Raw genomic sequence first — 24,084 nt, 5'->3', positions numbered from 1 at the left:
AACACAAAATAGCTACTTAGACAATGGACAAAAGCAAGACACTGGAAATCCGAACTAAAAACAAAAGGTTATCGACTCAAAATGTTAACTCTGTTTCCGCTCCACAGATGCGACCTGCTGCATATTTCCGGCATTTTGTGTTTTTATTTGGATGGTACGCCAGACAATCATAGAACATAGAACATACAATGCAGAAGGAGGCCATTCGGTCCATCGAGCCTGCACCGACCCACTTAAGCCCTCACTTCCACTCTATCCCGTAACGCAATAACCCCTCCGAACCTTTTTAGTCACTAAGGACAACTTATCGTGGCCAATCCACCTAACCTGCACATCTTTGGACTGTGGAAGGAAACCGGAGCACCCGGAGGAAACCCACACAGACACGGGGAGAACGTGCAGACTCCGCACAGACAGTGACGCAGCGGGGAATCTAACTTGGGACCCTGGAGCTGTGAAGCCACAGTGCTAACTACTGTGCTACCGTGCTGCCCCTGTTAGTACAGTTTATGGGCTGACATGAGTCAGCAAATTAGGACAGGAAGATTAAGGGGTAATTCTTTTAATTCACAGCAGCGACTCAGGGCAGCACGGTAGCATAGTGGTTAGCACAATTGCTTCACAGCTCCAGGGTCTCAGGTTCGATTCCCGGCTTGTGTCACTGTCTGCGGAGTCTGCACGTTCTCCCCGTGTGTGCGTGGGTTTCCTCCGGATGCTCCTGTTTCCTCCTACAGACCAAAGATGTGCAGGTTAGGTGGATTGGCTATGATAAATTGCCCTGAGTGTCCAAAATTGCCCTTAGTGTTGGGTGGAGTTACTGGGTTGTGGGGATAGGGTGGGGGTGTGGGCTTGGGTAGGGTGCTCTTTCCAAGAGCCGGTGCAGACTCGATGGGCCGAATGGCCTCCTTCTGCACTGTAAATTCTATGATAACTGCAGCCTCACGGAGCCAAGGTCCCAGGTTCGATCCCGGCTCTGGATCACTGTCCGTGTGGAGTTTGCGCATTTTCCCCGTGTTTGCGTGTGTTTCGCTCCCACAACCGAAAAATGTGCAGGGTAGGTGGATTGGCCAGGCTAAATTGCCCCTTAATTGGAAAAATGAATTGGGTACTCTAAATTTAAAACAAAGAAAAAAAAAGAGACGCACAACAGCGGCCTCTGTGTTTATATGTTTCACAGCTAAATTCTACATACAACCAAATAACTTGACTTTTTGGCACCTCCCATGTTACTCTAGTGAAAGGTTAGGGTACAGTCTTAACCTGAAGGGCTCTCCAAAGATTGTCACCTATCTTTTTCACACAAGTTAATCACTAATCCCTGACATGTGGAAAATGGAAGGTAAAATAAACATCTTCTGGGGCCTTTGGCACGGTATCAAGTGAGAGAGCAAAAAGGAAGACAGGACTTCAGAGCCATTCAGCCCTTTGAGTCTGCTCCATCATTCCATAAGATCATGGTTGATCTGTTTGTGATCTCAACTCCATTTTCCTGTGTGCCCCCCATATCCCTCAGCTCCCTTGTCTGCAACAATCTGGAACTCAGCTTCGAATAAATCCAATGACCACAGCCTCCAATGCTCTCCAGGGAAATGAATTCCACAGACTGAAGATGGCGGAGAGAGAAATATCTCTCCTCATCTCCATCTCCATCTTAGAAGTTCTTCTTGAACTGTGTGTCCCCCCCCCCCCCCCCCCCTCGCTGTAGTCTTCTCCACAAGAGGAAATATCCTCTCAGTATGCACTCTATCAAGTCCCCTCAGGACCTTTTGGACGGGATTCTCCGAAAATGGGGCTATGTCCCCATGCCGGCGGGAAGACCGGCACCAAGCACTCCGGCGTCAACAGCCCCCGAAAGTGAGGAATTCTCCAATTTCTCGGGGCTTAGTTTGACGTCGGAGTGGCCGCCGCCGCTCCAGCCGGCTCCAAAGGGCCAGTGCGAGTTCACGCATGCGTGGAATGTCCGGCGTGATCTCGCGCATGCGCAGACCGGCCGGCATGTTTCAGCGCATGCGCGGGGATTCCCTTCTCCGCGCCGGCCCCCGGGCAATATGGCGGAGCCCTAAAGGGGCCCAGCACGGAGGAAAGAAGGCCCCCCCCCACAGAACCAGCCTGACCGCAGAGCCTTTCTTCACAGGATAAGCCCATCATCCCAGGAATGAATGAAGTGAACCTTCTCTGAACTGCTCCCAGCGCGATTAACTCTTTCTTTCAGAGCTTGAGGGCCTCCAGGTGACTGAAGGTACTGCCACCCCCAATGCTGGAACCTTTAATACTGGGGATTCCCAAGAAAGCCCAAATTAGATGGTCGCCAATATCTCAGAAAGTTGTGGGGCTGGCTGGAGATTACAGAGGGGCGCGCCCATGGAGGAATTTGAAAATAAGGATGAGAATTTTAAAATTGAGACATTGCTTATGTAGGTCAGAGAGCAGAGTTAATGGGTGAACAGGGACGTGGTGCAAGTACGGCAATAACTGCAGCAGTCTTGGATAACCCACAGGTTTATGGAGAATAGAATATGCAATGCCAAGCCAGGAGCATGTTGGAATAGTCAAGGTGAGAGGTAGCAAAGGTTTTCAACTGCAGATGAGCTGTGGCATGGTTGGTGAGGGAGTTCAGGCAGTTACAGAGATGGACGTAGGCCTGCCTCGTGACGGCACCGAAATAAGGTCAAATTCAAACTGTCTGATTCAGTTCCGATAGTTGCCAGGGAGAGGGGTGAAATCAGTAACTAGGGAACAGAATTGCAATGGGATCTTCCCACTATTTAACTGGAGGAAATTTCTGTTTCGAATAAGCAGTCTGATAATTCAGCAACTCTGGTCTTTGGACATCTGAGGGCAGCGCTCGCGGATTGGGTACAATGTTGGTCCAAGGACCGACTCCCATCTCCTGGAAACACTTGCCAAGTGTGCGGTCAGAGATGTGGCTCCGTGATCGGGCTCATCAGCAGCACAAGAACCCACAGGACCCATGACCAGTGACACAGAGTTTCTTAGGTGGACAATCATACTCGTTAGTGAGTGATTGTCGAAGAAGTAGAAGAATTGGACAGCACGGTAGCACAGTGGTTAGAACAGTTGCTTCACAGTTCCAGGGTGTCACTGTCTATGCAGAGTCTGCGCCTTCTCCCCGTGTCTGTCTGGGTTTCCTCCGGGTGCTCCAGTTTCCTCCCACAGTCCAAATATGTGCAGTTTAGGTGGATTGGCCATGATAAATTGCCCTTAGTGTCCAAAAATGTTAGGTGGGGTTACAGGGATGGGGTGGAGGCGTAAGCTTAGGTGGGGTGTTCTTTCCAAGGGCCGGTGCAGACTCGATGGGCCGAATAGCCTCCTTCTGCACTGTAAATTCTTTGATTCTATGAATTCAGCATCATGAGAAAACTACTGGCTACTATTAGATAAGAATGGAACCAGTCAAGGGTACTCCCAGCCAGCTGGAAAACAATGAAGAGACTTTGAAGGAGGATGCTTTGTTAGGAAATGCCCCCCTCAAAAAAGCAGGATTGAATCTGGGTGGGAGTGTGGTAGCGAGCGGGAACTGCCGAGAGCTTCCCGCGAGGCCGGCAACGCTATTCAACGTTAATTGGTCCACTTAACAAGGCCCCACAGGCTTTTCTCTGCAAATGAAGGCTCGCCAGCCAATTTGCCTTCACCCTCTTGCCAGCCCCCCGTTAACAAGGTCCAGCAGCACTTAAACAGTTCTTGCATAGCCAACCCAGCCAGCTCACGGGTAAGGCAGTGGCTAAACAGCTGGTGTAGGAGGGAGGGTTTCTGTTATCTGGACCACTGGGAGCTCTTCCGGGGCAGGTGTGACCTGTATAAGATGGACGGGTTGCATCTAAACCGGAGAGGCATAAATATCCTGGCCGCGAGGTTTGCTAGTGTCACACGGGAGGGTTTAAACTAGTATGGCAGGGGGGTGGGCACGGGAGCAATAGGTCAGAAGGTGAGAGCATTGAGGGAGAACTAGGGAATAGGGACAGTGTGGCTCTGAGGCAGCGCAGACGGGGAGAAGTTGCTGAACACAGCGGGTCTGGTGGCCTGAAGTGCATATGTTTTAATGCAAGGAGCATTACGGGTAAGGCAGATGAACTTAGAGCTTGGATTACTACTTGGAACTATGATGTTGTTGCCATTACAGAGACCTGGTTGAGGGAAGGGCAGGATTGGCAGCTAAACGTTCCAGGATTTAGATGTTTCAGGCGGGATAGAGGGGGATGTAAAAGGGGAGGCGGAGTTGCGCTACTTGTTCAGGAGAGTATCACAGCTATACAGCGAGAGGACACCTCAGAGGGCAGTGAGGCTATATGGGTAGAGATCAGGAATAAGAAGGGTGCAGTCACAATGTTGGGGGTATACTACAGGCCTCCCAACAGCCAGCGGGAGATAGAGGAGCAGATAGGTAGACAGATTTTGGAAAAGAGTAAAAACAACAGGGTTGTGGTGATGGGAGACTTCAACTTCCCCAATATTGACTGGGACTCACTTAGTGCCAGGGGCTTAGACGGGGCAGAGTTTGTAAGGAGCATCCAGGAGGGCTTCTTAAAACAATATGTAAACAGTCCAACTAGGGAAGGGGCGGTACTGGACCTGGTATTGGGGAATGAGCCCGGCCAGGTGGTAGATGTTTCAGTAGGGGAGCATTTCGGTAACAGTGACCACAATTCAGTAAGTTTTAAAGTACTGGTGGACAAGGATAAGAGTGGTCCGAGGATGAATGTGCTAATTATAACAATATTAGGCGGGAACTGAAGAACATAGATTGGGGGCGGATGTTTGAGGGCAAATCAACATCTGACATGTGGGAGGCTTTCAAGTGGCAGTTGAAAGGAATACAGGACAGGCATGTTCCTGTGAGGAAGAAAGATAAATACGGCAATTTTCGGGAACCTTGGATGACGAGTGATATTGTAGGCCTCGTCAAAAAGAAAAAGGAGGCATTTGTCAGGGCTAAAAGGCTGGGAACAGACGAAGCCTGTGTGGCATATAAGGAAAGTAGGAAGGAACTTAAGCAAGGAGTCAGGAGGGCTAGAAGGGGTCATGAAAAGGCATTGGCAAATAGGGTTAAGGAAAATCCCAAGGCTTTTTACACTTACATAAAAAGTAAGAGGGTAGCCAGGGAAAGGGTTGGCCCACTGAAGGATAGGCAAGGGAATCTATGTGTGGAGCCAGAGGAAATGGGCGAGGTACTAAATGAATACTTTGCATCAGTATTCACCAAAGAGAAGGAATTGGTAGATGTTGAGTCTGGAGAAGGGGGTGTAGATAGCCTGGGTCACATTGTGATCCAAAAAGACGAGGTGTTGGGTGTCTTAAAAAATATTAAGGTAGATAAGTCCCCAGGGCCGGATGGGATCTACCCCAGAATACTGAAGGAGGCTGGAGAGGAAATTGCTGAGGCCTTGACAGAAATCTTTGGATCCTCGCTGTCTTCAGGGGATGTCCCGGAGGACTGGAGAATAGCCAATGTTGTTCCTCTGTTTAAGAAGGGTGGCAGGGATAATCCCGGGAACTACAGGCCGGTGAGCCTTACTTCAGTGGTAGGGAAATTACTGGAGAGAATTCTTCGAGACAGGATCTACTCCCATTTGGAAGCAAATGGACGTATTAGTGAGAGGCAGCACGGTTTTGTGAAGGGGAGGTCGTGTCTCACTAACTTGATAGAGTTTTTCGAGGAGGTCACTAAGATGATTGATGCAGGTAGGGCAGTAGATGTTGTCTATATGGACTTCAGTAAGGCCTTTGACAAGGTCCCTCATGGTAGACTAGTACAAAAGGTGAAGTCACACGGGATCAGGGGTGAACTGGCAAGGTGGATACAGAACTGGCTAGGCCATAGAAGGCAGAGGGTAGCAATGGAGGGATGCTTTTCTAATTGGAGGGCTGTGACCAGTGGTGTTCCACAGGGATCAGTGCTGGGACCTTTGCTCTTTGTAGTATATATAAATGATTTGGAGGAAAATGTAACTGGTCTGATTAGTAAGTTTGCAGACGACACAAAGGTTGGTGGAATTGCGGATAGCGATGAGGACTGTCTGAGGATACAGCAGGATTTAGATTGTCTGGAGACTTGGGCGGAGAGATGGCAGATGGAGTTTAACCTGGACAAATGTGAGGTAATGCATTTTGGAAGGGCTAATGCAGGTAGGGAATATACAGTGAATGGTAGAACCCTCAAGAGTATTGAAAGTCAAAGAGATCTAGGAGTACAGGTCCACAGATCACTGAAAGGGGCTACACAGGTGGAGAAGGTAGTCAAGAAGGCATACGGCATGCTTGCCTTCATTGGCCGGGGCATTGAGTATAAGAATTGGCAAGTCATGTTGCAGCTGTATAGAACCTTAGTTAGGCCACACTTGGAGTATAGTGTTCAATTCTGGTCGCCACACTACCAGAAGGATGTGGAGGCTTTAGAGAGGGTGCAGAAGAGATTTACCAGAATGTTGCCTGGTATGGAGGGCATAAGCTATGAGGAGCGATTGAATAAACTCGGTTTGTTCTCACTGGAACGAAGGAGGTTGAGGGGCGACCTGATAGAGGTATACAAAATTATGAGGGGCATAGACAGAGTGGATAGTCAGAGGCTTTTCCCCAGGGTAGAGGGGTCAATTACTAGGGGGCATAGGTTTAAGGTGAGAGGGGCAAAGTTTAGAGTAGATGTACGAGGCAAGTTTTTTACGCAGAGGGTAGTGGGTGCCTGGAACTCACTACCGGAGGAGGTAGTGGAGGCAGGGACGATAGGGACATTTAAGGGGCATCTTGACAAATATATGAATAGGATGGGAATAGAAGGATACGGACCCAGGAAGTGTAGAAGATTGTAGTTTAGTCGGGCAGTATGGTCGGCATGGGCTTGGAGGGCCGAAGGGCCTGTTCCTGTGCTGTACATTTCTTTGTTCTTTGTTCTTTTGTTCTCACAACAATGGCGCCCAGGAGACCAGCCCCAAGATTCAGGAATGCACATTTGGCCAGGCTCCTAAACGCAGTGGAAGCCAGGAGGGATGTCCTGTTCCCCCCAGGGTCCCAGAGAGTCAGTCACAGGGCAGCCAGTGCTGCCTGGGACGAGGAGGGGATGGCTGTGAATGCCGGGAGTGTGACCAGGAGGACTGTCCTCCAGTGCCGGAAAAAGGTCAACGAACTCTACCGGGCAGCACGAACGAGTCAAAACCAACACCGCCCGCACCACCCCACCCCCCGAGACCTTTCCGCCTCCACTCAAAACATCCAGCCCCCCCATCTCTCCATGCAACCCCCAACCCTCCCTCCACCGTCTTCTCCCTTCAATCCCCCAATCCCTGCTTCACACCCACCCCCGCTTTCCACCACAGTGAACCACGCATGTGGTTCTCTATGTCTCCTGAGGAAAAGCTCTCCCACAATCACCGGGACAGGGCCCAGATGGTGGGTTTATAGACATAAGAATCCTCAAGTCTTTGGAGGAATAAGCCCTGAATGTGACTGGGGTGGCCAATAACAGAGCGGTCACCAATGCTCGAGCATCAACTTGATAGAGTTTTTCAAGGAGGTCACAAAGATGATTGATGCAGGTCGGGCAGTGGATGTTGTCTATATGGACTTCAGTAAGGCCTTTGACAAGGTTCCTCATGGCAGACTGGTACAAAAGGTGAAGTCACATGGGATCAGAGGTGAGCTGGCAAGATGGATACAGAACTGGCTAGGTCATAGAAGGCAGAGAGTAGCAATGGAAGGGTGCTTTTCTGGTTGGAGGGCTGTGACTAGTGGTGTTCCGCAAGGATCAGTGCTGGGACCTTTGCTCTTTGTAGTATATATAAATGATTTGGAGGAAAATGTAACTGGTCTGATTAGCAAGTTTGCTGACGACACAAAGGTTGGTGGAATTGCGGATAGCGATGAGGACTGTCAAGAGGATACAGCAGGATTTAGATTGTTTGGAAACTTGGGCGGAGGGCAGATGGAGTTTAATCCGGACAGATGTGAGGTAATGCATTTTGGAAGGTCTATAATACAGGTAGGGAATATACAGTGAATGGTAGAACACTCAAGAGTTTTGACAGTCAGAGAGATCTAGGTGTACAGATCCACAGGTCACTGAAAGGGGCAACATAGGTGGAGAAGGTAGTCAAGAAGGTATATGGCATGCTTGCCTTCATTGGCCGGGGCATTGAGTATAAAAATTGACAAGTCATGTTGCAGCTGTATGGAACCTTAGTTAGGCCACACTTGGGAGTATAGTGTTCAATTCTGGTCGCCATACTACCAGGATGTGGAGGCATTAGAGAGGGCGCAGAAGAGTTTTACCAGGATGGTGTCTGGTATGGAGGGCTTTAGCTATGAGGAGAGGTTGAATAAACTCGGTTTGTTCTCACTGGAACGACGGAGGTTGAGGGGCGACCTGATAGAGGTCTACAAAATTGAGAGGGGCACAGACAGAGTGGATAGTCAGAGACTTTTTCCCAGGGTAGAGGGGTCAATTACTAGAGGGCATAGGTTTAAGGTGCGAGGGGCAAGGTTTAGAGGAGATGTACAAGGCAGGTTTTTTTTACACAGAGGATAGTGGGTGCCTGGAACTCGCTACCGGAGGAGGTGGTGGAAGCAGGGACGATAGTGACATTTAAGGGGCATCTTGACAAATACATGAATAGGATGGGAATAGAGGGATAAGGACCCCGGAAGTGTAGAAGATTTTAGTTTAAAGGGGCAGCATGGTCGGTGCAGGCTTGGAGGGCCGAAAGGCCTGTACCGGTGCTGTACTTTTCTTTGTTCTTTGTTAAGAGCGCAACAAGGCTGTGGAATCATACCCACAATTTCATCAGATTGCGTTTAACTGCACGAGTGGGCTCCAGAAGTTTCAGTTAAGAAAGGTTGGCAATTATCCAGGATTTTATGGCTTTACTATCGGTGTGTACAAATGGCTACATCATGATGCCAAAAACCCAGCTAATTGAGAAAATTCACACTCATGAAAACTCATTGGATTATATCATTGGTTTACAAATACAAACCTCCACCTGGGGTAGAACTGGCCAGTCATTCTTATGTTCTTATGTGTACAAATCTGGAGATTGAGGTTCTCCACCAGCCATCCGAAGAAACTGGTGGCAGTAAGAATAGCTAGTCAGTGTATATTGGATTTTGCTCGGGCCGTCCGATTTCTATCGAGGATAATTACTAGAGTTAACGAAGATCACATTCGCAGTCTAAAACAGTCATGACATAGAAGCAAACAGCTTTGTTAAGATGGTTAGTCTCTTCCCATCTTTAAAGGCCTTTTCACTCGGTGAATTATCTGCAAGGCCTCAATGATCAATAACAATGCATTTTCTGAAACTAGGGTGGTATGCTGATTACCTTGAGCCATCGAGGTTTACTGTATTGCAGGCAATGTTTCCCCTAAATTCTCTTTCTAAGTGCAGCCTGCTTATTCCACCACACCAAGTTTGTCCAGTGACCAGCAGAGTGATTGTTGACAATCACAGTAAGAGGGGTCTGTCAGTTTGAAGATTTCTGCAGGGGACTGCTCCTCCAATCTCACATATCCTGAACAAAACAAATATGATTTTTTTTTTTTTAAAGTAAATAAAAATGGCCATTACAGTGTGACGTGTGTGTGAGAGGGCGGCTGTGTGTATGTGGCTGTGTGTGTATATGTGGTTGAGTGGGCGAGGGTGGTTCTGTGGGGGTGGCTGTGTGCGCACGCGTTTGTGGCTGAGTGCGTGTGTGTAAAGGTGGTAGAGTGTGTGTGCGTCTGTGTGAGGGTGGCTGAGGGACAGAGGGTGTATGGATGTGAGGAGGGGGTAAGAGGGAGGGGAGTGTGTGTGTGTGTCTGGCTCACTCCCAGTCTCAAGAGTCTTGGAAACATTCCAAATCGTTCCGCAGTCACGTGCCCATTGACTGGATGAGATTCAACCAATCTCGTCTGTGCTCCCAATATTCTTGCATCCTCCTTTGCTTCAAAAGCATATCCAATTTTCAATTAATTACACAGCAGCCACTACCTCCAACAAGCACACTCACAGTGGGTGAGCGTGAGTGAGCACCCCGAGACTGGGAGTGAGCTGGACACACACACACACACACGTCACACTCTAATGGCCATTTTTATTTACTTTTTGTTCAGTTTAATTTTATTGTAATTTTTTTTGTTCAGGATATGTTTCTTTTCATGTCAGCTTTTTTTTTTTTGAAATTCATGTTTATTGTGTAAAACTTTGTTTCTGAAATTTTCACCGAATGGCCTCCTTCTGCACTGTAAATTCTATGATTTTAAGCCTGAGCTCCACAGTCCTTTTAAGATTGCTGTAGATACATGACAGTGGCCCGGATGAGCAAATTCTTCAGGCTGGAGGACAAGTGTGCTAGATGCACCGGAGGGCCGGCTAACCACGTACATATGTTCTGGTCGTGCCCTAAACTCAGGGGCACTGGCAGGGATTCGCAGATGTCATGTCCCGGGTATTGAAAACTGGGGTGGTAATGAGCCCGGTGGTGGCAATCTTTGGGGTTTCGGAGGATCCGGGAGTCCAGGAAGAGAGAGAGGCTGAGGTTCTGGCCTTTGCTTCCCTGGTAGCCCGCCAACGAATACTGTTAGCATGGAGGGACAAGCCCCCGAGGGCTGAGGTATGGCTGTCGGACATGGCGAGCTTTCTTGGCCTAGAGAAAGTCAAGTTCGCCTTGAGAGGATCGCTGCTAGGGTTCGACCGAAGGTGGCAGCCATTTATTGACTTCTTCGCAGAGGAGTAAGCGTCAGCGGGGGGGGGGGGGGGTCTAGGGTAGAGTAGAGTAGAGTAGGGGGATATTGAGGCAGGCCCGTGTGTGAACAGAGCCGTGGTTTGCACTATGTTTAATTTGTGTTGACTTTTTTTAGTACTGTACAATGTCACTTTTTCTATATGCCTAAGATACCTCAATAAAATTGTTTGTTTAAAAAAAAAGATTGCTGTACATGCCTACACCTTAAAGAGAACATTTGTTCTCGGCATGGTAACATTCCAGATCGTTGTGCAGTCACGCGTCCATTAACTGGAGGCGATTCAACCAACCTCGTCTGTGCTCCCAATATCCTTGCATCCTCCTTTGCTTCAAAAGCATATCCAATTTTCAATCAATTACACAGCGGCCATATCTTCAGCACTCCCTGCAGCAAAGAATTCAATGCTCCAAAAGCCATCTACGTAAAAAACTTCTTTGTGAATTCTAATCAAAATAGAATCAGCAAAAGAGCCACAGGAGAGTTTATTTTTTTAGAAGTCCAGTGCAATGATATAATCTGTAATGAAAGATTGTTGGGGGAGGGGTGGAATTAAATCGCAACTTTCCAAAGGAAATCGGATGTCTATTTAAAAGGGAACCGTTTATAAGGGATGGGGAAAAGAGAGGGGAGTGGAACCCGTGGTCTAATTCATAATTGCTCCACAACTGGATCACAAGAGGTAAAGGTTGATAGACGATTATTTTAAAAGTCTATGCAATTTTGAAAGAAATCAAAGTAGAGTCTAATAGAATTCTGGACAGTGCCTGTGTTACCGGGCAGTTCTACATCATGGTGCAAGCACTCAGATGTGGCTGTATGGTTAGCAGGTAGGGAAAGATTACAGTGCTAATTGAGAGGCGCAAAGAAAATATTCTCTCTATTGGCATTAACCCCCCCCCCCTGGAGAGTGGCAAGTTTGTGTGCACCATTCGTGTTGCACGGCTCAAACTTCTGGAGTTGATTGCACTTAAGCAAGCATACTTTGGGAAGGGTTGAAGTCAAACTGCTGAGAAAGCTACATAGAAATTTTACCTATGTGCCCAATATTAATTCCATATGCTATTACCCAAACCTAGAGCAGTTATAAGACCATAAGACATAGGAGCGGAAGTAAGGCCTTCGGCCCATCAAGTCCACTCCGCCATTCAATCATGGCTGATTTCAACTCCATTTACCCGCTCTCTCTCCATAGCCCTTAATTCCTCGAGAAATCAAGAATTTATCAACTTCTGTCTTAAAGACACTCAACGTCCCGGCCTCTACCGCCCTCTGTGGCAATGAATTCCACAGACCCACCACTCTCTGGCTGAAGAAATGTGTCTTCATCTCTGTTCTAAAGTGACTCCCTTTTATTCTACGGCTGTGCCCCCGGGTCCTAGTCTCCCCTGCTAATGGAAACAACTTTCCTACGTCCACTCTATCTAAGCCATTCATTATCTTGTAAGTTTCTATTAGATCTCCCCTCAACTTATGCATAAGTTGGCAGTCAAGGCTTTGGCCAGCTGCAACAAATATGCATCTTTCAGACTCATATCCAGAACATTTATTCTATGCTTCAGTGAACTACAATGATCAAAAATTACAGGCGCGATTCTCTGATCGCGGGACAGAGTGTCCGCACCGTCGTGAGCGCCGTCGCGGTGGCTTTATGGAACGCGCATCTCCCGACGCAACATGGCGCGGGGGTTCTGGGGTCGGACACTCAACAAAGTAGGCCGGGGGGGGGGGGGGGGGGGGGGGGGCCGGCCCGCCAATTGGTGGGCCCGATCACGGGCCAGACCCCATCGGAACCCCCCCCCCCCCCCTCCGGAGACGGAGCCCCCCCCCCGACCCTTCGCGCAGAGTTCCCGCCGGCAGTGACCAGGTGTGGCCAGCGCCGGCGGGACTCTGCTTTTTCTGCGCAGCCGCTCGACCCATCCGGGCCGGAGAATCGGTGGCCCGGCCTCGTACAGCGGCCCGCGACGGCGCAGCGCTAAACGCGCCTTGGAGGATCGCGCGCCGTTGTCGGGGCGCTGTTGCGGCGAATCTCCGGCCCTGCATGGGGCTGGGAGAATCGCGCACTACTATTTTAATCTTAAAACTCTGTGGGAACAGTACATTGCAAGTCTGAATGGAGAATATAGTTAAAATGATTTTTGTACTGGGGGGGGGTTGTGTGGGTTTATTACACACTCAATCATATCGAGGCTGGCCGATGCTTCCAGAGCATGAATCTCCCCAGAAAATAAACCTGGGAAATAATAAACAAAAAGTCAAAGCTAATTAAGACCTTGAATGAATTGCTAACCTAGAACATTGGTGTATTGAACACAAAACTTTTCATTTTGGTTTTGACTATTTTTTTAGTTAGTGAGAGTAACTGAAGCTTCTGCAATATCCACTATGGTTGAGTAAAGTCATGGGAACATCTATTTCAGATAATAGTATCAAGCCCGTTGCCTGCCATTAAGAAAATATTAAGAACACAAAAAAAAAGAACTTAAATACATCAAGAGTAGCAACAAATATCTCCCCATCTAACAGAGAAGCAAATGAAGGATTTTACTGTTGCATCTTTATTTTTCAGAACCAATTCAAACTCTCTGATGCATCAGGAAAATTACTAAAATTAGTCCATTCCCACCTTCATTTTGGAATGCTGCTGGTCAGTCCTAAAGGCGAGCGAAAGCATTGGATTCATAGCACTGCGCCATAATCCCCAAGCACTACTGCACTGAAAGCACAAGAAATGTCTAATGGCTCCATCAAGCTGTTCAAACTCAAAAGAAAATGAAATATTTGTTGACTTCAATACTTTTTGAAATTAGTACATTGGAGCATTCAAGACTAAGGTCTCACAAAAGTAATTCCCCGGACTATATCTTCAAGATCTTCAAAATAAATGAATTGCGATTGCTTATTCCCAATCAGCAATTACATAAACTAAATGCATAGAATACAACACAACATAAATAATACAAGCCATTTATCATTCCGGAATTAAGACCAACTGCATCCACAGAAATGATCAGAATGGTTTTAAATAGCTCAGAATTTTTAAGGTGCAGGTTTCAGCTTGTCCAGTTGTTACTTACAGATTATTCGGTTTTGATTTTAAAACATTTAAAGATATGATATCCATAGGCTCAAGTGCAGTAAATGCTACAATTCAAATGAAGGTTAAGAAGTCCAACGCCACCATGCCACTTTCGTCCTGTCCCACACTGCAGTAAAGGAATCCAGAGCAGGACGTACATCTAGAGCAGTGAACTGGTATGTTGACTTGTCAATCTCGCCTCCATCGTAGTAATCAATCACATATCGCACTTCTCTTCCACAGCGGTTCACAATCCAGTCATGTCGATCAAAGGGCAGTTCATACCTAGCGGGGTTTTAAAATAATCAAGTGAGTTACCACAGTGGCCTTACAAAAACAGGTTTCTATTAAACTACGTGCAGAATTTTACAATTTATGTGTTGTCAGTAGTCATGAGCAAAGGTGACCAGACGCTGTGTCTTAGCGGTTCACTTCCCTGCACGGCATTGGGGGCCTCAATATAAAACACCAAATTCACGGTGTGCTACTTGTTAAGCTCAACAGCATTTTTGTTAATTCAATTAGGAACATGAGAAGATATTAAGTCATTTATTACTTTGTTTCTTTTCAACACTTTTTCTTGCTTTTCTACTTCTTCGGACAAGGAAAAGACTCATGCCACCACCTGATGTCTCGAGGTGTTCTGAAGCTAATTAAGTACGTTTGAAATAGAATCATAGTTCAAGGTAGGAAAGGTGAAAGCCAATTAGCGTACATCAAGCTCCCACAAACATTAATATAATAATGATCTGATAATCTGTTTTTGGAATGTCGATTGGTGTTCGGAATATAAAGGTAGTTGAAGGGTATTTGTACTGGTAAAATTAGAAATAAGGTATAGTTTTAAATGGGCTTAATTTAACTTTCCTGTGCCTGGAAGGGCAAAACCTATAGCTAGATTCATGCTGGACAAAGATGTTTGTATGTGTGGGGATTGGTTCACTTCCAACTGCGATTCTATTGTGCTTAGAGGGCTACAGTGTGAAGAGTAAATAAACCAGAAGGTAATTGTCTAGCAAATGGGGCCTTGTACGGTAGAGAAGTTGTAGTTTAGCTGATTTTGTTGCAGTTCGAGAGAGGTCGGGAGAGAGAAGGAAGCTCTCACAACTCTAGTCGAGGTAGTTGGCTTTAGAAGGCTAAAGAGGGAACATCTCTCTCAGCCTTGCCAGAAGAAAAGCCATACTGCAAATAGTTAAGAAAACAAATGCCTGAAATCTAAACTCCAGCTAGTTAAGGAAACTAGAGAAATGAACTCCAAGAAGTCTGGAGTTAATAGAACAGTGTACAAGGCTCGTAGAGATAGGGAAGAGAGGGCGGCTAGGCAACAACTGATCGACTCCATCCTGGAAGTGACAGAAAATACGCTGATATTCCGACCACAGAGCTTCTGACGGAGAGGAAAAAACTGCAAATGGATTTTAACCTGCTATCCACCAGGAAGGCAGTGCACCAGCTCCGCCAGACATGGGGGACCTTTTACAAACACGGAGAGGAGGCTAGCTGCCTGCTGGCTCATCAGCTGAGAAAGCAGGCAGCCACAAGGGAAATAGCATGTGAAGGACAGCAGAGGTGGACTGGTAGCCGAACCAAAAAACATCAACAAAGTATTCAAGGCCTACTACCGGGGACTGTACACCACCGAGCTCTTTCCCCCCCCCCCTCCCCCACCGAGGAGAACTCGGGTATGAAACAGTTCCTCAACGCACTTGACATGTCAGTCATGGGGGGAGCTGGAACTGCGAGAGGTCATAGAGACCTCCATGGTCAACTCCATGCTGGCGCTGGGACCCGGCGGACGTCTACAATACATTCACATTGGCTCTCCCGCACCTGCAGGAGATATTCGCAGACTCACTAGCGTGGGGCACACTGCCGACGCTAACACAGGCCACCATATCGCTGATACTCAAAAAAGACGAAGAGCCAATGGAATGCGGATCTTATGCTCTGAAAATACTCGTAAATGTGCTGACCAAGAGACTGGAGAACTGCGTACCAGAGGTGGCCACAGAGAACCCGACGGGCTTTATTAAGGGTAGACAGCCAAATTCGAACATCAGACGGCTGCTGAATTTGATACCGGCCCATACCAGGAGAGAACACCAGAGGCGATCGTCTTCCTGGACGCAGAAAAGGCTTCAACAGAGTAGAGTGGAAGTACCTCATTGAGGTACTGGTGCGGTTTGGTCTAGGGACAGGGTTCACCTCAGGGATGAAACCCCTGTACAACGCCCCCAAGACGACATTCGGACCAACTGAATACTTCCAGTTGCACAGAGGTACCAGGCAGGGATGCTGCTGTCCCCGCTCCTGTTTGCCCTGGCAATTAAGCCGCCGGCGATCGCCCTGCGAGATGCGAGAGGCAGAAAGGGAATCCGAAGAGGAGGCAGACAGCACAGAGTATCACTCTATGCAGATGATCTGCTCCTCTGCATCTCAGACCCACAAAGCGGCATGAGCAAAATCACAAAGTTTATGGGAGAGTTTGGAACTTTCTCGGGCTACAAATTCAAACTGGGCAAAAAGTGACAGTTAGGGACATTTACACAGGGGAGGCGGTGGCATAGTGGTACTGTCACAAGACTAGTAATCAAGAAACCCAGAGTAGTCTGGGATCCCAGGTTCAGATCCCACCACTGCAATTGGTGAAATTTGAATTCACTTTTTTTTTTTAAAAATCTGTAATTAAAAATCTAGTGAATTAAAAAATGTTTTAGAATACCCAATTCATTTTTTCCAATTAAGGGGCAATTTCACGTGGCCAATCACCCTACTCTGCACATCTTTAGGTTGTGGGAGTGAAACCCACGCAAACAAGTGGAGAATGTGCAAACTCCGCACAGACAGTGACCCCGGGCCTGGATCGAAAGTCTGGGACCTCGGCACCATGATGCAGCAGTGCTAACCACTGCGACACCGTGATGCCATCTACAAATCTAGTGATGACCATGAAACTATTGTCGATTATTGTAAAAATCCACCTGGTTCACTAATGTTCTTTAGGGAAGGAAATCTGCCATCCTTTACCTGGTCTGGCCTATTTGTGACTCCAGACCCACAGCAACATCATTGACTCTCAACTGCCCCTCAAGGGCAATTAGGGATGGGCAATAAACTCTGGCACAGCCTGTGATCCACGTTCCATGAACAAATTTTTTAAAAAGATCTGACGGAGAGACTGGAACTACCGAACGGACAGGAAGTCTGACATTTGCAAATCAAGAACTTCGTTGCAGCGATACGACAAGATACCCTCGGGCCCTGAGAGACACAATGTTGGAGGAGTTACTGGACGCTGACAGTCTGGGAAAGGGGCACTGCGGGGACATATACGGACGACTTTTAGAAAGAACACCCTCCCCACTGGACGGAACAAGGGAGAAATGGGAGGAAGAGTTGGGAATGAAAGTAGGATGGGGACTCTGGAGCAAAGCACTGAATAGGACGAACTCCACCTCCTCCTGCGCAAAGCTAAGTAAGCCTCATGTTGCTTAACGTGGTGCACAGAACACACCTGACAAGAACACAAATGAGCAGGTTATTCTCTGAGGTGGAGGACAAATGTGAACGGCGCCAGGCAGGCCTGGCCAACCATGCCCACATGTTCTGGGCAGCAACCTGTTCCAGGACTTGTTCAAAGCTAACAACTGATAAAGGGAGGGGGGGGAAGAGGGGGAAAGAGAGAGAGAGAGAGAGAGAGAGAAAAAGAGAGAGAGATTTTAAAAAAGAGAGAAGAGAGAGAAAGATCACATGCAAGTAAAATGATCATGCAAACTTGTATTAGTTATAAAAAGTATGAAATCATTTTTGTAGTAAAGTAACATTAGGTGTGACAAATATTCATCTTGAGCACAGCTTTGCAAATAGAATTTTAGCAGCCTTCCCTAATATAATACATTCCAAATTCCAGTAGATGGCAGTCACTGCACATTGAAAGGAAGAAATAAGGCAGAAAATAACCTGTACAAGTGTATCTCGTGGTGATTCCCTGACTTCTGAACAGTTTTGGTCGCTTATCGAAGGAAAAATATACCGGCATTTGAGGCAGCTCAGAAAAGGTTCACTAGATTGATCCTGGGTATGGAGGGATTTTCTTATGAGGAGAAGTTGAGTAGGTTGGGCCTGTACTCATTGGAGTTTAGAAGGAGAGAAGCAACCTTATTGAGACATATAGAATTCTCAGGCGACTTGACAGGGTAGATGCTCAGAGGGTGTTTCCTCTTGTGGGAGAGTCTAAGGACAGAGAACATAATCAAAACATAAAAAACAGATGAGAAGGGATTTCTTCTTTCAGTGAATCTGTGGAATTCTTTACTGCAGAGCTGTAGAGGCTGGGTCGTTAAGTATCTTTAAGGCTGAGATAGACATGATTTTTAATCAGGAAGGTAATCAAAGGTGATAGGGATCAGGTGAGAAAGTGGACTTGAGGATTACATCAGGTCAACCATGATCACATTGAATGGGGAGCAGATTCAATGGGCCGAGTGGCCTACTTCTGACTCCTACGTCTTATGGACCTCCAGCTCACTTAATTTAATATAGAGTGATCAAACTAGATTGTTCTATAATGGTCATGCATGTCCCAAACAATGATAAAGCAAAGGCTTACGTATACAGTTCCCTCACCCTCAAAAGGTCTAAAACTCAAAAGTCTAATTTTTAAAAATTTGTTCATGGGATGTAGGCATCGCAGGCTGTGCCAGCATTTATTGTCCATCCCTAATTGCCCTTGAAGGGCAGTTAAAGAGTCAACTACATTGCTGGGGGTCCGAGTCACATATAGGCCAGACCAGGTAAGGATAGCAGATTTCCTTCCCTAAAGGACATTAGTGAACCAGATGGGTTTTACGACAATCGACAATGGTTTCATGGTCATCATTAGACTTTTAATTCCAAATTTTCATTGAATTCAAATTTTATCATTTGCAGTGGCGGGGTACTCTGGGTCTCTGGATTGCTAGTCCAGTGACAATACCACTACGACACCGCCTCCTCTTAAGCAAAGCAGCCACAGACAGATTACAAGGTTTTTAAAAATAAATTTAGCGTACCTAACTATTTTTTCCAATCAAGGGGCAATTTAGTGTGGTCAATCCACCTACCCTGCACATCTTGTTGGGTTGTGGGGGTGGAACTCTCACAGAAACAGGGAGAATGTGCAAACTCCACACGGACAGTGACCCGGGGCCGGATCGAACCGGGTCCTCGGTGCTGTGAGGCAGCAGTGCTAACCACTGCATCACCATGCTACCCTTAAAAGATTAAGAGCCAGATCTATGGTATCACTGATGAGGACCAGCGACAGCATTTGAGTAAGTATAACTGGTAGTGCAACTAGGTTGGATTCAAGGTAATTAACTCTGAATGATACTAGAGCACGGCAGAATTTCAACCGGCTGGTTACCAAGTTCTCTTGCATGCCTTGTCCTTCACGCACCGATACCACGCACACCCCCAGGTCAGTCTTATTTCACCCCAAAACACCATGGCACAATTTATTTGCATCCTCAAAAAGATCACGCAGCTTGTGACTATTTGACATTGCTTTTTTTTTTTAAGTGTCCAATTTTTGTATAATCTAACTATATTCAGTAAGACAATAATCTAACTATATTAAGAAAGACAATTAATAATTCATTACATACCCCATTAAAGAACGAATCCGAGCTCTTGGTGAATATTCCTTAGCTTTCCCCCCAAAGCGGAGTAATGAAGGTCCACAGGGACATGCCCTAAAACACCAAAAAAATGCATATCAAATATTTAACTAAATTGACATTATAGCCCAATAAGGCTCTTACAAGCTTTACGACATGCATTGACTACCCAGAATATTAAGTAGCAGTGTGACTGAATTCATGCTGTGTGAACCTCGAGTTTTATTGGAAAATACGAGGATTTCACAGTAAATTAGGGTTCTTGGAAAGAACAGCTGAAGGAGACAAAGATAATGACTGGAATACATTTTAAAATGCGATCTAGTTCCAAAGGTAATACTTTGGTAATTCAAAGGTAATAGAGTTCCTTCCCATGTGACACCACCATGTGTTGCAATGTCTCATTAATTCAGCCAAGTAAGCGATTTTACAAATGACGACCAGGAGTGCGAAGGAGCTTAAAAATTCAAGAACATTAGACTAGTGGGGATGTTGATGGATGATTGTATAGTGCGCAGTCTCATTCATAACTCTTCAGGTACTAAAGCAGTCTATGCAACAAGACTTCGACAACATAAAGGCTTGTGATGCTCAGTAGCAAGTAACATTCATGCCACCAGGCGTCAAGTAATGACCCTCTTCAAGTGAGAATCTAACCATCAAATAAAAACAAAGTGAGCAAAAGCTCAGCAGGTCTGGCAACATCTGTGGAGAAACAAAAGTTGGACTTAAAATATTAACTCTTTCTCTCTTCACAGATGCTGCCAGACCTACTGAGATTCTCCAGCATTTTCTGTTTCTAGTTCAGACTTCCAGCATCTGCAGTACTTTGTTTTTATTTTCGAGAATCTAATCAGATGTTCATAGAATTTACAGTGCAGAAGGAGGTCAATTGGCCCTTCGAGTCTGCACCGGCTCTTGGAAAGAGCACCCTACCCAAGCCCACACCTCCACCCTATCCCCATAACACAGTTACCCCACCCAACACTAAGGGCAGTTTTGAACACTAAGGACAATTTAGCACGGCCAATCCACCGAACCTGCACATCTTTGGACTGTGGGAGGAAACTGGAGCACCCGGAGGAAACCCACACACACACGGGGAGAACATGCAGACTCCGCACAGACAGTGACCCAAGCCGGGAGTCGAACCTGGGACCCTGGAGCGGTGAAGCAATTGTGCTAACCACTATGCTACCGTGCGGCCCAGATGTGAATGTGCTGGCTCTACAAATGTTCCCATCCTCAATGATGGAGGAGCCCAGTACATCATTGCAAAAGACAGACTGATGAATTTGCAACAATCTTCAGCCACGTGTGCCAAGTGGATGACCCATACTGTGCTCCTCCTGAAATCCCCAGTATCACAGACGTCAGACTTTAGTCAATTCAATTCACTCCATGTGATATCAAGAAATGGCAGAAGACGTAGGATATTACAAAGGATGGAGGCCATGCTAAATTGCCCCTTAAATTGGAAGTCAAGAGTGTGATGGAATACTTGCCACTTGCCTGGATGGGTGCAGCTCCAACATCACTCAAGACGTTCAACAGCATCCAGGAATTTTGCCTGCTTGATTGGCACCCTATTGCCCAACTTCAACATCCACTCTCTCCACCTCTGACAGTGTGTGCCATCGACAAGATGCACTGCAGCAACTCACCAAGGCTCCTTTGACAACACCTTACAAACGCGTGACCTCCACCACCTGGACAGGCAGCAGATGCATGGGAACAGTGCCACCTACAAGTTTCCCACCAAGTCGCGCACCATCCTGACTTGGAACTACATCGCCATTCCTTCACTATCGCAGTGTCAAAATCTTGGAACTCTCTTCCTAACAGCATTGTGGGTATACCAACACCACATGGACTAGAGATACAACTCACCATCACTGCCTCAAGGGCAATTGGGGATGAGGCAATAAATGCTGGCCTAGGTAGCGAAGGCCACAGCCCATGAAAGAACACCTCCCCTTAACCTTCAATAGCATTACTATCACTGAATCAACAAGACCAGCCACAAATGGCTAGAAAGGCAGGTCAAATTCCCAGCGAGTAAGTCACCACTTGACTTCCCAAGGCCAGTCCACCATATGCAAGGCACAAGTCAGGAGTTGATCAAATGAATGCCTGGACGAGTGCAGTTCAAGAAGCTCGACACCATTCAGGACAAAGCAGCCCTCTTCATTGACACCCAATCCACCACATTGACATTCACTCTGTGCATCACTAACGCACAGTGGCAACAGCGTGTACTATCTGCAAGATGCACTGCAGCAACTCGCCAATACTTCTTCCAAACCCACAACTTCTACCACCTAGTTGAATAAGGGCAGCAAGTGCATGGCAATAATAATAATCTTTATTAGTGTCACAAGTAGGCTTACATGGATAGTGCAATGAAGTTATTGTGAAAATCCCCTAGTCGCCACACTCCGTCGCCTGGTACACGGAGGGAGAATTCAGAATTCCCAATTCACCTAACAAGCACGTCTTTCGGGCATTACGGGAGGAAACCGGAGCACCCGGAGAAAACCCACGCAGACACGGGGAGAACGTGCAGGCTCTGCACAGTGACCTAAGTCGAGAATCGAACCCCGTTCCCTGGCGCTGTGAAGCAATGGTGCTAACCACTGGGCTACCATGCCGCCCAGCACCACCTGCAAGCTCCCCTTCAAGTTAGATGTCATCCTGACCATCGCTGGACAAAATGTCCTGGAGCTTCCACCTAACACTGTGAGCCTAACTACACTCGGAAAGACTGCAATGGTTCATGGCACATCACGATCACCTACTCAAGGACAATTATAGATTGGCAATAAATATTGGCCTCGGCAGCAATTTCAACACCCCATGATTGAATAAAAAACAATGTTTTGGTTGTAATGATATTTGATTCTCTCAGGATTTTAAATAAATTAAATACACATACAGGGAATTTCCCCTAATTCATATTTTTATAAATAAAAGTTGGCTAGAATAAAACTTTTAAAAACCACAAATGATATTGCAAACATGAATATTCCCTACAGGGGCAATCTCTAGGAGTCCAACTTGATTAACAAACTCTTTCTCGTTTCCCTGTAAGAAAGAGATTTTTGCAGTCTAGTTAAATATTCTGCAACTAGTAACAAAAATGCTGGAAATACTCAGCAAGTCTTGCAGCATAGAGAGAAACAGAATTAACCTTTCAGGCTGGTGAACCGCTGCGTCCTGACAAAAGGTGATCGACCTGAAACTTTAATTTACTCTCTTCATTTTGGTGCAAAGTATCAGAATCAGAATCACAGCATTGTTACAGTGCAGAAAGAGACCATTTAGCCCATCGGGTCTGCACGGCTCTCCAAACAAGCATTGTGGCTTCGTGCCATTTCCCCGTATCCCTGCACATTGGATGATTATTTGAATAGAAACAATGTCCTCTTGAATGTCTCGATTGAGCCTGCCTCAACCACACTTCCAGAGCTGAAGTACTCGTTGTGCGAAAGTTGTTTCTTACATCACATTTGCCTCTTCTGCACATAATCTGTGCCCTTTCGTTCCTGATCAGCAGAGTACCTATTTCCAGCATTTTCTGTTTATATCTCTGATCCCCAAGATCAGCTGTATTTAATTCTTAAATATTCAACAATTTAATCTAAAAAGAAACCATTACACATACTGACTGCAAAATAATCTAAGATAATGAAAGCAATTATTTATGAATATTAAAAACGAGATACAACACAAATCCAATCTGACATTAATGTTGTGCCTTAGGTCAGATGTTCCATATGAAGTGAATTAATGGAAACAAACTTAATATTGGGATATTATCTCAAGGTCTAACACGATTTATATGATATTGGCTATATGTGGGAAAATCTGTATACATAAGTCATTATGTCTGTCCCAACCCATATGTTTTAAAGTTGCTGATTACACTGTAATAGATGTGAACAATTCTTACAAGTAATACAGACAGGTTAAGTGAGTGGGCAAGAACACGGCAAATGAAACACAATGTGGGGAAGTGTAAAGTTATCGACTTTAGTAGGAAATTTTTTTTAAAAGCACTGTTCAGATGAAAGGTCACTGACCTGAAATGTTAAATTCTGTTTCTCCACAGCTAGTGCCAGATCTATTTAATGTTTCCAGCACTTTGTGTTTTTATTTTAGAAAATCAGAATATCTTCAACACAGCACAAAACTGTGAAATGTAGGCATTTAGAGGGACCTGGGTGTCCTTGTTCACGGATCGCAGAAAGTTAACATGCAGGTACAAGCAAGCAATTAGAAAAGCAACTCGTATGATATACTCCATTCCCTTTGTAATCAAGGCTGTGAGTGAAGAAATCTTATTACAATTACATCAGGCTTTGGTGAGACCATACCTGGAGTCTATATGCAGTTTTGGCTCCTTAATTAAGATAAGGTACACACCTCAGAGAGTGCAACAAAGGTTCACCAAACTGATTCTTGGGAGGAGGGGATTATTCAATGAGAGATTCGCCAGACAAATATCACATTCCCTAGAACTTGGATAGAAAGTGACCTCATTGGAACATCTAGCATTCTTCAGTGTCAGGCGGCATGGTGGCCCAGTGGTTAGCACTGCTGCCTTCGGCGCTGAGGAC

At 46.2% G+C, this 24,084-nt stretch overlaps 1 protein-coding gene across 2 annotated transcripts in view; it reads right to left on the bottom strand.

Annotated features, from left to right (window-relative positions):
• Nucleotides 1-13,216: 13,216 nt before the first annotated feature.
• Nucleotides 13,217-24,084, bottom strand: part of hccsb (holocytochrome c synthase b) — a 65,823-nt gene continuing 54,955 nt past the window's right edge. For both annotated transcript variants that reach the window (XM_072510551.1, XM_072510550.1), the window contains exons 6-7: nt 19,454-19,540; nt 13,217-14,093 (exon numbers count right to left, since the gene is read on the bottom strand). In XM_072510551.1, the coding sequence (XP_072366652.1) occupies nt 13,892-14,093; nt 19,454-19,540 (289 nt within the window). In that variant the 3' untranslated portion in view covers nt 13,217-13,891. The remainder of the gene's footprint in view (nt 14,094-19,453; nt 19,541-24,084) is intronic.

Source organism: Scyliorhinus torazame, chromosome 7 (assembly GCF_047496885.1).
Source record: "Scyliorhinus torazame isolate Kashiwa2021f chromosome 7, sScyTor2.1, whole genome shotgun sequence".
Classification (NCBI taxonomy): Eukaryota; Metazoa; Chordata; class Chondrichthyes; order Carcharhiniformes; family Scyliorhinidae; genus Scyliorhinus; species Scyliorhinus torazame.
Note: the sequence above shows the minus strand (reverse complement) of the source record. Positions and strands in the feature narration are given on the sequence as shown.